The 15,941-nt window shown below is 43.8% G+C and overlaps 1 protein-coding gene across 4 annotated transcripts in view; it reads left to right on the forward strand.

The window, feature by feature from the left end:
• Nucleotides 1-15,941, forward strand: part of LOC124025296 (E3 ubiquitin-protein ligase RNF123) — a 236,401-nt gene that overhangs the window by 62,392 nt on the left and 158,068 nt on the right. For all 4 annotated transcript variants that reach the window (XM_046338860.1, XM_046338863.1, XM_046338861.1 and 1 more), the window contains exons 26-30: nucleotides 369-546; nucleotides 1,120-1,194; nucleotides 9,183-9,270; nucleotides 9,472-9,559; nucleotides 9,741-9,825. In XM_046338860.1, the coding sequence (XP_046194816.1) occupies nucleotides 369-546; nucleotides 1,120-1,194; nucleotides 9,183-9,270; nucleotides 9,472-9,559; nucleotides 9,741-9,825 (514 nt within the window). The remainder of the gene's footprint in view (nucleotides 1-368; nucleotides 547-1,119; nucleotides 1,195-9,182; nucleotides 9,271-9,471; nucleotides 9,560-9,740; nucleotides 9,826-15,941) is intronic.

The following is a 15,941-nucleotide window of genomic DNA, read 5'->3' on the forward strand; positions in this document are numbered from 1 at the left end:
AGGTAGGAAGGAGACTGTACCCAGCACATCTACTGTCAGGTAGGAAAGCACATCTACTGTCAGACTGTACCCAGCACATCTACTGTCAGGTAGGAAGGAGACTGTACCCAGCACATTTCAGCCCTCATCTATTCAGACTGAAAGCATCAAGGCTACTAGTGTGCTGGAGTTTCTTCTCATTTATAGCCCGGCTTGAATGAAAAGGGGGACCAACATCCTCAACTGAGGGACATTGAAACAAAAATGTAAAAAAACATCCTGTGAACCCAGTCTTCGTTGTTCTGCTTGTTCAAGAAAAGCCACATGAATTACTACTATACTGAAGGTGTTGTTCTGCTTGTTTAAAACATCTAACTCTTGTGTTCCAGGATAAGATGCTGGATGTGTACTGGCTACTGAGGGTGTGTATACTCACCATCCAGCACGCTGACAACACAGGAACGTTGTTCGCCTTCGCCCCAGAGTTCTACCTCAACGTGGCCATGAACAGCTATAGCTCTCTGAAGAACTACTTCAGCCCCTCCAACTGCATGGACCAACTGCCAGGTAAATGCCCGCCTGCTTTAAGGCTGTGTTTTATGGCCATGAACAGCTACTTTGTCAGGTGACCATAACACACTTAAGGCTGCAAGTCCTATTCCATTATATTTCATGACGTTTGTTCAGAGCCTCTTTTAAAGACTACACATGCCATGCAGATGATAGGTATAGGAATTTAACTGCTCTTTAACTGACCATTTTTAGTTGTGATAACTGAACATACACATTAAAGGTTGTGATCTCGTCCCGGTAATATCTCCTCCTGCCTGTTGACACAGTCACTATTATTTATTGATCATATTTTATTTAGGGACATTTTCACATCTGCAGTTATCAGGAAATGCTTGTACAGGAACCCTGAAGAGCATTCAGAAATACAGCGACCCGGCTTAGAGCCCTAAAGAACATGCAGAAATACAGCGACCCGGCTTAGAGCCCTAAAGAGCATTCAGAAATACAACGACCCGGCTTAGAGCCCTAAAGAGCATGCAGAAATACAACGACCCGGCTTAGAGCCCTAAAGAACATGCAGAAATACAGCAACCCGGAGATGTTTGTTGACTGTTGTCTTTTCCCCAGGCTACGAGGACACCCTCACTCAACTCGCTGCTATCCTCGCTAAGCACTTTGCAGACCCGCGCATCGTTGGAACAGGTGAGTGGAAGCAATTACAGATGGCCATCATATTATAAACCCGAATGATGCAGCACTGGCATTGACTAGTAGGGGCCTGGAGTTATACCTGAACCACATCACTGAAGAGAATCCACCTGACCATGAAGAATAATAATATAATAATATATGCCATTTAGCAGACGCTTTTATCCAAAGCGACTTACAGTCATGTGTGCATACATTCTACGTATGGGTGGTCCCGGGGATCGAACCCACTACCCTGGCGTTACAAGCGCCATGCTCTACCAACTGAGATTTGGGTTCTGAGTTACTAAGCCCTGGAGTTTTGCCTGCTCTCGTCAAAATGCCTGGCCCTATTTATCAATGCACAACAATGAAGGGATAAGAAGAGGGTGTTCTGGTTTTCATCTGTGTAGTTGGTCTTCCGTTAGTCAGCGCCTCACCTAAAGCCTAATTTATGTCTGTTAAGAGGAATCCCTCCAACTACAATACTGTAGTTCCTGTTTATTAGCTAACTGGTTTAAGAAGGATACCTGAGAGACTACATACTGTACTTCCTGTTTATTAGCTAACTGGTTTAAGAGGAATCCCTCCAACAACATACTGTACTTCCTGTTTATTAGCTAACTGGTTTAAGAAGGATACCTGAGAGACAACATACTGTACTTCCTGTTTATTAGCTAACTGGTTTAAGGATACCTCCAACAACATACTGTAGTAGACACATTCGTCTGTAGAGCCGCAATGTGAATTACTCACCCTGGCTACATGCCAAATGGCACCCTATTCCCTACGTAGTGCAGTGCTTTTGAACCGTAGCCCTATGGGTCCCACACATATCGGTCTCTGCTATTACCTGGAGCTGCAGGACAAAGCTGCCAGGTAACACAAGAGGACAGAGTCATCTGTTACAAGCTATTTTAATGGGAAAACGTAGACGTAATATAGCCTCCGGTACTGCTATTTTTCGCCAGGATTAATTTCTAACCATGAATGGATAATTACAAGTTTTTACAATTGTGCTCCAGGCAGTCAGAGTAAAAGAAAGAAAATGTCTGTTTTTCCTTGTCCTCCATACACAATGCTGGTTTTTCCTTGTCCTCCATACACAACTGGAGACTCGTGTTTTAGAATCCTATTTAAAGGAAATGCCTGTGTCCTCCATACACAATGCTGGAGACTCGTGTTTTAGAATCCTATTTAAAGGAAATGCCTGTTTTTCCTTGTCCTCCATACACAATGCTGGAGACTCGTGTTTTAGGAAATAGCCTATTTGAAATGCCTGTTTTTCCTTGTCCTCCATACACAATGCTGGAGACCGTGTTTTAGAATCCATTTAAAGGAAATGCCTGTTTTTCCTTGTCCTCCATACACAACAATGCTCCATACACAATGCTGGAGACTCGTGCCAAATGGAATCCACACAATTTAAAGGAAAAGTCCTCCATACACAATGCTGGAGACTCGTGTTTTAGAATCCTATTTAAAGGAAATGCCTGTTTTTCCTTGTCCTCCATACACAATGCTGGAGACTGTTTTTCCTATTTAAAGGAAATGCCTGTTTTTCCTTGTCCTCCATACACTCGTGTTTTAGAATCCTATTTAAAGGAAATTGACTCGTGTTTTAGAATCCTATTTAAAGGAAATGCCTGTTTTTCCTTGTCCTCCATACACAATCGTGTTTTGAATTTTTCCTTGTCCTCCATACACAATGCTGGTGACTCGTGTTTTAGAATCCTATTTAAAGGAAATGCCTGTTTTTCCTTGTCCTCCATACACCTCCTATTTAAAGGAAATGCCTGTTTTTCCTTGTCCTCCATACACAATACACAATGCTGGAGACGTGTTTTAGAATCCTATTTAAAGGAAATGCCTGTTTTTCCTTGTCCTCCATACACAATGCTGGTGACTCGTGTTTTAGAATCCTATTTAAAGGAAATGCCTGTTTTTCCTTGTTTTAGAATCCTATTTAAAGGAAATGCCTGTTTTTCCTTGTCCTCCATACACAATGCTGGTGACTCGTGTTTTAGAACTATTTAAAGGAAATGCCTGTTTTTCCTTGTCCTCCATACACAATGCTGGTGACTCGTGTTTTAGAATCCTATTTAAAGGAAATGCCTGTTTTTCCTTGACTCGTGTTTTAGAATCCTATTTAAAGGAAATGCCTGTTTTTCCTTGTCCTCCATACACAATGCTGGTGAGACTCGTGTTTTAGAATCCTATTTAAAGGAAATTTAAAGAATCCTATTTAAAGGAAATGCCTGTTTTTCCTTGTCCTCCATACACAATGCTGGTGACTCGTGTTTTAGAATCCTATTTAAAGGAAAGTTTTTCCTTGTCCTCCATACAAATGCTGGTGACTAGAATCCTATTTTGCCTGTTTTTCCTTGTCCTCCATACACAATGCTGGAGACTCGTGTTTTAGAATCCTATTTAAAGGAAATGTCTGTTTTTCCTTGTCCTCCTATTTAAAGGAAATACTTGTCCTCCATACACAATGCTGGTGACTCGTGTTTTAGAACAATGCTGGAAATGCCTGTTTTTCCTTGTCCTCCATACACAAGACTTGTGACTCGTGTTTTAGAATCCTATTTAAAGGAAATGCCTGTTTTTCCTTGTCCTCCATACACAATGCTGGAGACTCGTGTTTTAGAATCCTATTTAAAGGAAATGCCTGTTTTTCCTTGTCCTCCATACACAATGCTGGTGACTCGTGTTTTAGAATCCTATTTAAATCCTATTTAAAGGAAATGCCTGTTTTTCCTTGTCCTCCATACACAATGCTGGTGACTCGTGTTTTAGAATCCTATTTAAAGGAAATGCCTGTTTTTCCTTGTCCTCCATACACAATGCTGGTGACTCGTGTTTTAGAATCCTATTTAAAGGAAATGCCTGTTTTTCCTTGTCCTCCATACACAATGCTGTCGTGTTTTTCCTATTTAAAGGAAATTGTTTTTCCTTGTCCTCCATACACAATGCTGGTGACTCGTGTTTTAGAATCCTATTTAAAGGAAATGCGTGTTTTAGAATCCTATTTGAAATGCCTGTTTTTCCTTGTCCTCTGGTGATACATTTAAAGGAAATGCTGGTTTTTTTTGACTCGTGTTTTAGAATCCTATTTAAAGGAAATGCCTGTTTTTCCTTGTCCTCCATACACAATGCTGGTGACTCGTGTTTTAGAATCCTATTTAAAGGAAATGCCTGTTTTTCCTTGTCCTCCATACACAATGCTGGTGACTCGTGTTTTAGAATCCTATTTAAAGGAAATGCCTGTTTTTCCTTGTCCTCCATACACAATGCTGGAGACTCGTGTTTTAGAATCCTATTTAAAGGAAATGCCTGTTTTTCCTTGTCCTCCATACACAATGCTGGTGACTCGTGTTTTAGAATCCTATTTAAAGGAAATGCCTGTTTTTCCTTGTCCTCCATACACAATGCTGGAGACTCGTGTTTTAGAATCCTATTTAAAGGAAATGCCTGTTTTTCCTTGTCCTCCATACACAATGCTGGAGACGTGTTTTAGAACTATTTAAAGGAAATGCTGGAGACTCGTGTTTTAGAATCCTATTTAAAGGAAATGCCTGTTTTTCCTTGTCCTCCATACACAATGCTGGAGACTCGTGTTTTAGAATCCTATTTAAAGAAATGCCTGTTTTTCCTTGAAATGCTGGAGACTCGTGTTTTAGAATCCTATTTAAAGGAAATGCCTGCCTGCTCCTCCATACACAATGCTGGAGACTCGTGTTTTAGAATCCTATTTAAAGGAATTGCTTTGACGTGTTGTTTTTCTTAGATTATTTTTGTTAAAGGTAAATGGTTTGTTATTGTGTTACTATTATGAGAGAAGGTTTTCAGATGGAGTGTTCAGCAGACCCTGGGTGGGTTCAATTACTATTTGACATCTTTCAAATACTTAACTTTTTTTTTTCTCTCTAGCCTGCCTACTTGCCTAGAGTGCCAGATGAGTGGGGTTTGTACGTTTGGGACTATTCTATTGGTCCATTAAGCCAGTTACACCTAATCAAGCCCAGATAAAAGGAAATTATTTTTATTTTTTTTGTCAAATAGTATTTAAAACCCAGGTGTGATTTCAGTATTAATTTTGAATAATATTTTGTATCCTTCATGCTTGCCTGGTGTGACACTGAGAGTAGTCTTCACTCTGTCAAGTCACCTCAGATACACTTAGTATGAGTCCCAAATTCACCCTTGTCCCAAATGGCTCCTTTCAAAAGTAGTGCACTATATAGTGAAGTGTGCCATTTCAGACGAATCCAAACTCTAATCGAACTCTGTCCATAATATATTAGTCATGTCTTAGATACACATCTTAGTATTTATATACAGAACATAACAAATCCAAATTTATGTCCATATAAAATCATCAGTGTTAATTACCATTGTCACACACTCTGTGTGTAACAAATGGCACCCTTTTTTTCTATATAGGGCACTACTTTAGATCAAAATCACATGGGACCTGGTCAAAAGTAGTGCACTAAATAGGGAATAGGGTGGCATTTGGAACTCAGCCAAGCCAGTGTGTTTGTTTCTTCTCCGGGCTCAGCGTTGTGTGACTCTCTGCTTGTTGTCACGGTGACTGGATACATTCTTCTTTATTTATGTTCCGTCATGTTTGTTTTGGCTTCGTTTTAGAATGAGATCCTCATATCTCGTTGTCTCAGATGTGTTTTTTTTTTAAATATACATCAGACGAGTGAGGAAGCCTTGTTCAGTTCTCAGGGTTCTGACTCTTATCGTTTTGGTTCTGATCCATTTCAGTTAGCTCTTCTTAAAGGGCATCCACTGATTTGTCCTTGTTTTTTTGTTGCTTTGCTGGTGGCCGTGACCGAAGCCAAACGAGAGTTGGCTTGGGGGTGTGGTTTGATGTGGGTGTGTCCTTGCCACCACCAAGACACACCCCTCTGTCAGAATCTCACCCACAGCGGTTTCCTCTCCACTCAATCACAACTAACAAACCTCCTGCAGGTTGAGCTCAGTAACTACAGGCAGATGTACAATAAAGGGAACACTAAAATAACACATCCTAGATCTGAATGAATTAAATATTCTTATTAAAAATTTTTTTCATTACATAGTTGAATGTGCTGACAACAAAATCACACAAAAAATATCAGTGGAAATCAAATTTATCAACCCATGGAGGTCTGGATTTGTAGTCACACTCAAAATTAAAGTGGAAAACCACACTACAGGCTGATCCAACTTTGATGTAATGTCCTTAAAACAAGTCAAAATAAGACTCAGTAGTGTGTGTGGCCTCCACGTGCTTGTATGACCTCCCTACAATGCCTGGGCATGCTCCTGATGAGGTGGCGGATGGTCTCCTGAGGGATCTCCTCCCAGACCTGGACTAAAGCATCCGCCAACTCCTGGGCAGTCCGTGGCGTTGGTAGATGGAGCGAGACATGATGTCCCAGATTTTTTAATAATAAGAAACAAATTGTACCTTTTTATTTAACTAGGCAAGATCATTTAAGAACAAATTCTTATTTTCAATGACGGCCTAGGAACAGTGGGTTAACTGCCTGTTCAGGGGCAGAACGACAGATTTGTACCTTGTCAGCTCGGGGGTTTGAACTTGCAACCTTCCGGTTACTAGTCCAACGCTCTAACCACTAGGCTAGCCTGCCACCCCTACTGCATCTTTATGTAATACATGTATCACTAGCCACTTTAAACTATGCCACTTTATGTTTATATAACCAACATTACTCATCTCATATGTATATTCTGTACTCGATACCATCTACTGCATCTTGCCTATGCCGTTCTGTACCATCACTCATTCATATATCTTTATGTACATATTCTTTATCCCCTTACACTGTGTATAAGACAGTAGTTGTGGAATTGTTCTGTTAGATTACTTGTTGGTTATCACTGCATTGTTGGAACAAGAAGCACAAGCATTTCACTACACTCGCATTAACATCTGCTAACCATGTGTATGTGACAAATACATTTGATTTGATTATTTGATTTGAATTTTTATCAATAGTCAGATTGAGACGGATGAACAGCACAGCATACATTGACAAGGAAGGGAACTGTTTTCTAATGAACCTGTTATTTGGCACGATTTCTAATTAATCTTGCCAAGTAATTCTCTAAATTGTGCAGATTGTCTCTGTTTTCAAAATACAACTTTTTCCTAGAATCCCCATGGACCAATGTGTACCTCACTTGGCTACTGCCATTTGGGGGTCCTTTTTTGGGGGGGGGGGGTGCTATATTCTACTGTAAAATGTGTTTTGACTTGTAGGACAGGATAGTGTAAGAGTGTAATGTCTGCTAACTTTAGAAATTCATTTGTTGGCTGTTCATTTCATTTCGTTGGCTGTTCATTTTGGCTGTTCATTTCGTTGGCTGTTCATTTCGTTGGCTGTTCATTTCGTTGGCTGTTCATTTCGTTGGCTGTTCATTTCGTTGGCTGTTCATTTCGTTGGCTGTTCATTTCGTTGGCTGTTCATTTCGTTGGCTGTTCATTTCGTTGGCTGTTCATTTCGTTGGCTGTTCATTTCGTTGGCTGTTCATTTAATTGGCTGTTCATTTCGTTGGCTGTTCATTTCGTTGGCTGTTCATTGGCTGTTCATTTCGTTTTTATTTCGTTGGCTGTTCATTGGCTGTTCATTTCGTTGGCTTTTAATTGGCTGTTCATTTCGTTGGCTGTTCATTTCGTTGGCTGTTCATTGGCTGTTCATTTCGTTGGCTGTTCATTTCGTTGGCTGTTCATTTAATTGGCTGTTCATTTAATTGGCTGTTCATTTAATTGGCTGTTCATTTAATTGGCTGTTCATTTAATTGGCTGTTCATTTAATTGGCTGTTCATTTAATTGGCTGTTCATTTAATTGGCTGTTCATTTAATTGGCTGTTCATTTAATTGGCTGTTCATTTAATTGGCTGTTCATTTAATTGGCTGTTCATTTAATTGGCTGTTCATTTAATTGGCTGTTCATTTAATTGGCTGTTCATTTAATTGGCTGTTCATTTAATTGGCTGTTCATTTAATTGGCTGTTCATTTAATTGGCTGTTCATTTAATTGGCTGTTCATTTAATTGGCTGTTCATTTAATTGGCTGTTCATTTAATTGGCTGTTCATTTAATTGGCTGTTCATTTAATTGGCTGTTCATTTAATTGGCTGTTCATTTAATTGGCTGTTCATTTAATTGGCTGTTCATTTAATTGGCTGTTCATTTAATTGGCTGTTCATTTAATTGGCTGTTCATTTAATTGGCTGTTCTTTTAATTGGCTGTTCTTTTAATTGGCTGGTCATTTCGTTGGCATGGCACAGCCATATAGCCTCGGATAAGCACAGATAAATACAACTCAAAACATGCTATTGTCTTCTTTTGAAACAAATTGTCTTGATATTATGTTTTTTTTAAATAAAAACATATATTTTTAGGACCTTTCTAAACAAATGATTAATGTGATTTCTTTGGGGTTGTGTATATTACAGTACATGGATTTACTAGACTGCCGGCTCCTGGTGCAAATCAACACCGAGCTATTATTCTACTGTTAAATATGCGCATATACATGACCATCATGGCACATTGAGGTAGATGAGCCTCAACGATGAGCCTCAACGATGAGCCTCAACGATGAGCCTCAACGATGAGCCTCAACGATGAGCCTCAACGATGAGCCTCAACGATGAGCCTGTGGAATAGAAGTTAGATGGAACTTCTAACAACCATAGTTTGCTGAAGTTGTTCACCATTGTCTCTTAAATGAAGAGTTTAGGTGCTGGATGTGCAGATTCAGGCCTTCTAGAGTTAGCAGCAGGCGGACGACCAATATCCACCGTTTGTGGTACGGATGACGCCTGAGCTGGAATGTGAAGCTAACTGAAGCTGGCTCGCTTTATGAGAAGCCTGACTAGATCTGGCTTGTGTCGTAGCATTATCCCTCTGGTATGTGGTAGAGTCTGTGTTTGAATTTGAAATCTTGTTCTGTTCTGTGTTTCTTTCCGTAGACATCAAAGACTCCCTCATGCAGGCTCTGGCCAGTTACGTGTGTTACCCACAATCCCTCAGAGCCGTGGAGAGGATCCCAGAGGAACAGTGAGTATTGTAGTGCGTGCGTTTTGTATGTGTTTATTCGCTACTTTAGGTCTTGTGAACATACCAAAAATAGACACCAAATAGCCTCTTCGCTATATGCCAATAATTTCTCTCATGTTGTATCAGGTATGTCTTGCAAGCTGTGTCCTATGTGAAAGCTTCACCGAGTCTCGTATGTGAAAGAGTATGTTTGTCTCCTAGACGTGTGTCCATGATGAGAAACCTGCTGGCCCCTTATGAACAGAGGCCCTGGGCTCAGACAAACTGGATCCTGGTGCGACTGTGGAGGGTACGTACCCTGTCCTTGGCTCTCCTCTATCAGCACCGTGCCCTCTTCTGGTTTAGCTTCTCAGTTCACAATTGTCCCACCGTGGGTTCTGTTGTAGGACTGTGGTTCTGGGTTCTCTCTCTCTCTTGTCCCTGACCTCTTGTATTGTTCTCACTAACCCATAGTTTCTGTTCTCTTGAAGGGTTGTGGGTTTGGGTACAGGTACACACGGCTGCCTCATCTGCTCAAAACCAAACCAGAGGATACCAACCTTCCCAGTCTGCAAAGTAAGTCTCCTCCTCCCACTTCTCTATCCCCACTGTCCTCTCCTTTCCCACTTTCTACTCATCTACCTCTAATAACCTCTCCCCCTACTTCTCTCTCTCCTCATCTCCCTACTTCTCTCTCTCTCCTCATCTCCCTACTTCTCTCTCTCTCCTCATCTCCCTACTTCTCTCTCTCTCCCTCATCTCCCTACTTCTCTCTCTCTCTCCTCATCTCCCTACTTCTCTCTCTCTCTCCTCATCTCCCTACTTCTCTCTCTCTCTCCTCATCTCCCTACTTCTCTCTCTCTCTCCTCATCTCCCTACTTCTCTCTCTCTCTCCTCATCTCCCTACTTCTCTCTCTCTCTCCTCATCTCCCTACTTCTCTCTCTCTCTCCTCATCTCCCTACTTCTCTCTCTCTCTCCTCATCTCCCTACTTCTCTCTCTCTCTCCTCATCTCCCTACTTCTCTCTCTCTCTCCTCATCTCCCTACTTCTCTCTCTCATCTCCCTACTTCTCTCCTCATCTCCCTACTTCTCTCCTCATCTCCCTACTTCTCTCCTCATCTCCCTACTTCTCTCCTCATCTCCCTACTTCTCTCCTCATCTCCCTACTTCTCTCCTCATCTCCCTACCTCTCTCTCATCTCCCTACTTCTCTCCTCATCTCCTCATCTCCCTACTTCTCTCCTCATCTCCTCATCTCCCTACTTCTCTCCTCATCTCCTCATCTCCCTACTTCTCTCCTCATCTCCTCATCTCCCTACTTCTCTCCTCATCTCCTCATCTCCCTACTTCTCTCCTCATCTCCTCATCTCCCTACTTCTCTCCTCATCTCCCTACCTCTCTCTCATCTCCCTACTTCTCTACTCATCTCTTACTTCTCTCCTCATCTCCTCATCTCCCTACTTCTCTCCTCATCTCCCTACCTCTCTCCTCATCTCCCTACCTCTCTCCTCATCTCCCTACTTCTCTCCTCATCTCCCTACCTCTCTCCTCATCTCCCTACCTCTCTCCTCATCTCCCTACTTCTCTCCTCATCTCCCTACCTCTCTCCTCATCTCCCTACCTCTCTCCTCATCTCCCTACCTCTCTCCTCATGTCCCTACCTCTCTCCTCATCTCCCTACCTCTCTCCTCATCTCCCTACCTCTCTCCTCATCTCCCTACCTCTCTCCCCATCTCCCTACCTCTCTCCCCATCTCCCTACCTCTCTCCCCATCTCCCTACCTCTCTCCCCATCTCCCTACCTCTCTCCCCATCTCCCTACCTCTCTCCCCATCTCCCTACCTCTCTCCCCATCTCCCTACCTCTCTCCCCATCTCCCTACCTCTCTCCCCATCTCCCTACCTCTCTCCCCATCTCCCTAGCTCTCTCCTCATCTCCCTACCTCTCTCCTCATCTCCCTACCTCTCTCCCATCTCCCTACTTCTCTCCCCATCTCCCTACCTCTCTCCCCATCTCCCTACCTCTCTCCCCATCTCCCTACCTCTCTCCCCATCTCCCTACCTCTCTCCCCATCTCCCTACCTCTCTCCCCATCTCCCTACCTCTCTCCCCATCTCCCTACCTCTCTCCCCATCTCCCTACCTCTCTCCCCATCTCCCTACCTCTCTCCCCATCTCCCTACCTCTCTCCCCATCTCCCTACCTCTCTCCCCATCTCCCTACCTCTCTCCCCATCTCCCTACCTCTCTCCCCATCTCCCTACCTCTCTCCCCATCTCCCTACCTCTCTCCCCATCTCCCTACCTCTCTCCTCATCTCCCTACCTCTCTCTCTCATCTCCCTACCTCTCTCCTCATCTCCCTACCTCTCTCCTCATCTCCCTACCTCTCTCCTCATCTCCCTACCTCTCTCCTCATCTCCCTACCTCTCTCCCCATCTCCCTACTTCTCTCTCCCCATCTCCCTACTTCTCTCTCCCCATCTCCCTACTTCTCTCTCCCCATCTCCCTACCTCTCTCTCATCTCCCTACCTCTCTCCCCATCTCCCTACCTCTCTCCCCATCTCCCTACCTCTCTCCCCATCTCCCTACCTCTCTCCCCATCTCCCTACCTCTCTCCCCATCTCCCTACCTCTCTCCCCATCTCCCTACCTCTCTCCCCATCTCCCTACCTCTCTCCCCATCTCCCTACCTCTCTCCCCATCTCCCTACCTCTCTCCCCATCTCCCTACCTCTCTCCTCATCTCCCTACCTCTCTCCCCATCTCCCTACCTCTCTCCTCATCTCCCTACCTCTCTCCCATCTCCCTACCTCTCTCCTCATCTCCCTACCTCTCTCCCCATCTCCCTACCTCTCTCCCCATCTCCCTACCTCTCTCCTCATCTCCCTCCTTCTCTCCTCATCTCCCTCCTTCTCTCCTCATCTCCCTACTTCTCTCCTCATCTCCCTACTTCTCTCCTCATCTCCTCATCTCCCTCCTTCTCTCCTCATCTCCCTACCTCTCTCCCCATCTCCCTACCTCTCTCCTCATCTCCTTCCTCCTCCCTCTCCACTATACTATAGAGATATTCCTTCACATACTCTTGTCTGTCTTCTTGTCTGTCTTCTCTTGTCTGTCCATACTCACTGTGTCTCTCTGTCCCTCAGTCCACTCACATCTTTGTAATAAATCCAACGTTGGAGCTAATCAGCCAAGTGGTCTATTTTGTAGTGTCATGTTCCCATAAATAGTCCTTTCCTCCTCCTGTTTTATAATTCCTATTTTTTTTAAAAATGAAACCCGTCTTGTTTTTGTTCACTGATCTTTCAGTGTGCAAGTCTGAGTGAGATGGATTTTTTTGTAATATTTCCCTGTCTTTTGGGGTCGTTAGTAGTGAGACGTGTTCAGAGGCAGGAAGTTTTTATTTATAGTGCTGGAGATATGTAAAGGGATAAAGTTTCAGTGGAAATAGATCCTCCTCCTCCTCCTCATTCCTCTTCACTTGGTTGGTGTACGCTTCATCAGAGTCTTTACTGGGCCTCTGTTACACCTGGCGTGTGATTGGCGTGTGACTGGCGTGTGACTGGCGTGTGACTGGCGTGTGACTGGCGTGTGACTGTCGTGACTGACACAGACCCCACTGATCAGTTACTATCAGTTCAGATTGCTTGTTTTTCAGTACAGGTGTTTGGTATAGTCATACTGTCATATGTTTGAAGAACATTATATTATCCTGAGTCCCAGTCTGTTTGTGTCGTCATGCCAACTTCTTGTCACTCATTGACATTCCATTGGCGTGACGATGAAGGCAATGTAGTTGCTTAAGAACACAAACCGTTCCGCTACCGGGCTAAACCAACCGGGTTAAACCGTTCCGAAACCGGGCTAAACCAACCGGGTTAAACTGTTCCGCTACCGGGCTAAACCAACCGGGTTAAACCGTTCCGCAACCGGGCTAAACCAACCGGGTTAAACCGTTCTGCTACCGGGCTAAACCAACCGGGTTAAACCGTTCCGCAACCGGGCTAAACCAACCGGGTTAAACCGTTCCGCTACCGGGCTAAACCAACCGGGTTAAACCGTTCCGCTACCGGGCTAAACCAACCGGGCTAAACCAACTGGGTCAAACCGTTCCGCTACCGGGCTAAACCAACTGGGTTAAACCGTTCCGGTCCTGGGCTAAACCAACCGGGCTAAACCAACTGGGCTAAACCGTTCCGCTACCGGGCTAAACCAACTGGGTTAAACCGTTCTGAAACCGGGCTAAACCAACTGGGTTAAACCGTTCCGCTACCGGGCTAAACCAACCGGGTTAAACCAACCGTGCTAAACCGTTCCGGTCCTGGGCTAAACCAACCGGGCTAAACCAACCGGGCTAAACCAACCGGGCTAAACCGGTCCTGGGCTAAACCAACCGGGCTAAACCAACCGGGCTAAACCAACCGGGCTAAACCGTTCCGGGACCGGGCTCACAGTATATGGAGTGGTACAGATGTTCTGTCGTTCTGTAAGTGATAGTAGTCCATAGTACATGTGGTATTTCTGTCCAACAAAATAGATTTGCTTTCATATACAGGGCATCAAACTTTCACACCCAAATAGAGAAACACATTTTTGTAGCAACAATAGCATAGACTTAGTCATTACATATTCTTTAAATGTTCTGCTTCTATCAATGTGAATGCAGTTTAATTTACCCCGGTATACTACGAGGTCCACTAAAATGCAACGTTAAAAGTGGAAAAACAACCACTGCGCTGGTCGACATGTTGTGAGATGGTGTTTGTATTTACTTTACTCTGATTTAAAACTGATAAAGCATGACAGTGTTCCAAATGGCATCCTAGGGGCCCTTGACAAAAGTAGTGCACTAAATAGGGAATAGGGTGCCATTGGTCCTGGTCTAAAGTAGTGCACTAAATAGGGAATAGGGTACCATTGGTCCTGGTCTAAAGTAGTGCACTAAATAGGGAAAAGGTTACCATTTGGGAACCCTGATTACAACAGTGTGTGTGAACTAACAAGTCAGCTTCTCTGTACAGCAGCAACCTAACCTATAGAACTAACAAGTCAGCTTCTCTACAGCAGCAACCTAACCTATAGAAGGTGGTGAGGGTAGGCAACAACATCTCCTCCCCGCTGATCTTCAACACGGGGGCCCCACAAGGGTGCGTTCTGAGCCCTCTCCTGTACTCCCTGTTCACCCACGACTGCGTGGCCACGCACGCCTCCAACTCAATCATCAAGTTTGCGGACGACACAACAGTGGTAGGCTTGATTACCAACAACGACGAGACGGCCTACAGGGAGGAGGTGAGGGCCCTCGGAGTGTGGTGTCAGGAAAATAACCTCACACTCAACGTCAACAAAATTAAGGAGATGATTATGGACTTCAGGAAACAGCAGAGGGAACACCCCCCTATCCACATCGATGGAACAGTAGTGGAGAGGGTAGCAAGTTTTAAGTTCCTCGGCATGCACATCACAGACAAACTGAATTGGTCCACTCACACTGACAGCGTCGTGAAGAAGGCGCAGCACGCCTCTTCAACCTCAGGAGGCTGAAGAAATTCGGCTTGTCACCAAAAGCACTCACAAACTTCTACAGATGCACAATCAAGAGCATCCTGGCGGGCTGTATCACCGCCTGGTACGGTAACTGCTCCGCCCTCAACCGTAAGGCTCTCCAGAGGGTAGTGAGGTCTGCACAACGCATCACCGGGGGCAAACTACCTGCCCTCCAGGACACCTACACCACCCGATGTTACAGGAAGGCCATAAAGATCATCAAGGACATCAACCACCCGAGCCACTGCCTGTTCACCCCGCTATCATCCAGAAGGCGAGGTCAGTACAGGTGCATCAAAGCTGGGACCGAGAGACTGAAAAACAGCTTCTATCTCAAGGCCATCAGACTGTTAAACAGCCACCACTTATATTGAGTGGCTGCTGCCAACACACTGTCATTGACACTGACCCAACTCCAGCCACTTTAATAATGGGAATTGATGGGAAATGATGTAAATATATCACTAGCCACTTTAAACAATGCTACCTTATATAATGTTACTTACCCTACATTATTCATCTCATATGCATACGTATATACTGTACTCTACATCACCGACTGCATCCTTATGTAATACATGTATCACTAGCCACTTTAACTATGCCACTTTGTTTACTTTGTCTACATACTCATCTCATATGTATATACTGTACTCGATACCATCTACTGTATGTTGCTCTGTACCATCACTCATTCATATATCCTTATGTACATATTCTTTATCCCCTTACACTGTGTATAAGACAGTAGTTTTGGAATTGTTAGTTAGATTACTTGTTGGTTATCACTGCATTGTCGGAACTAGAAGCACAAGCATTTCGCTACACTCGCATTAACATCTGCTAACCATGTGTATGTGACAAATAAAATTTGATTTGATTTAGAACTAACAAGTCAGCTTCTCTACAGCAGCAACCTAACCTATAGAACTAACAAGTCAGCTGTACAGCAGCAACCTAACCTATAGAACTAACAAGTCAGCTGTACAGCAGCAACCTAACCTATAGAACTAACAAGTCAGCTGTACAGCAGCAACCTAACCTATAGAACTAACAAGTCAGCTGTACAGTAGCAACCTAACCTATATAACTAACAAGTCAGCTTCTCTACAGCAGCAACCTAACCTATAAAATCAAATCAAATTTTAAG

This window comes from Oncorhynchus gorbuscha, linkage group LG03 (assembly GCF_021184085.1).
Source record: "Oncorhynchus gorbuscha isolate QuinsamMale2020 ecotype Even-year linkage group LG03, OgorEven_v1.0, whole genome shotgun sequence".
Classification (NCBI taxonomy): domain Eukaryota; kingdom Metazoa; phylum Chordata; class Actinopteri; order Salmoniformes; family Salmonidae; genus Oncorhynchus; species Oncorhynchus gorbuscha.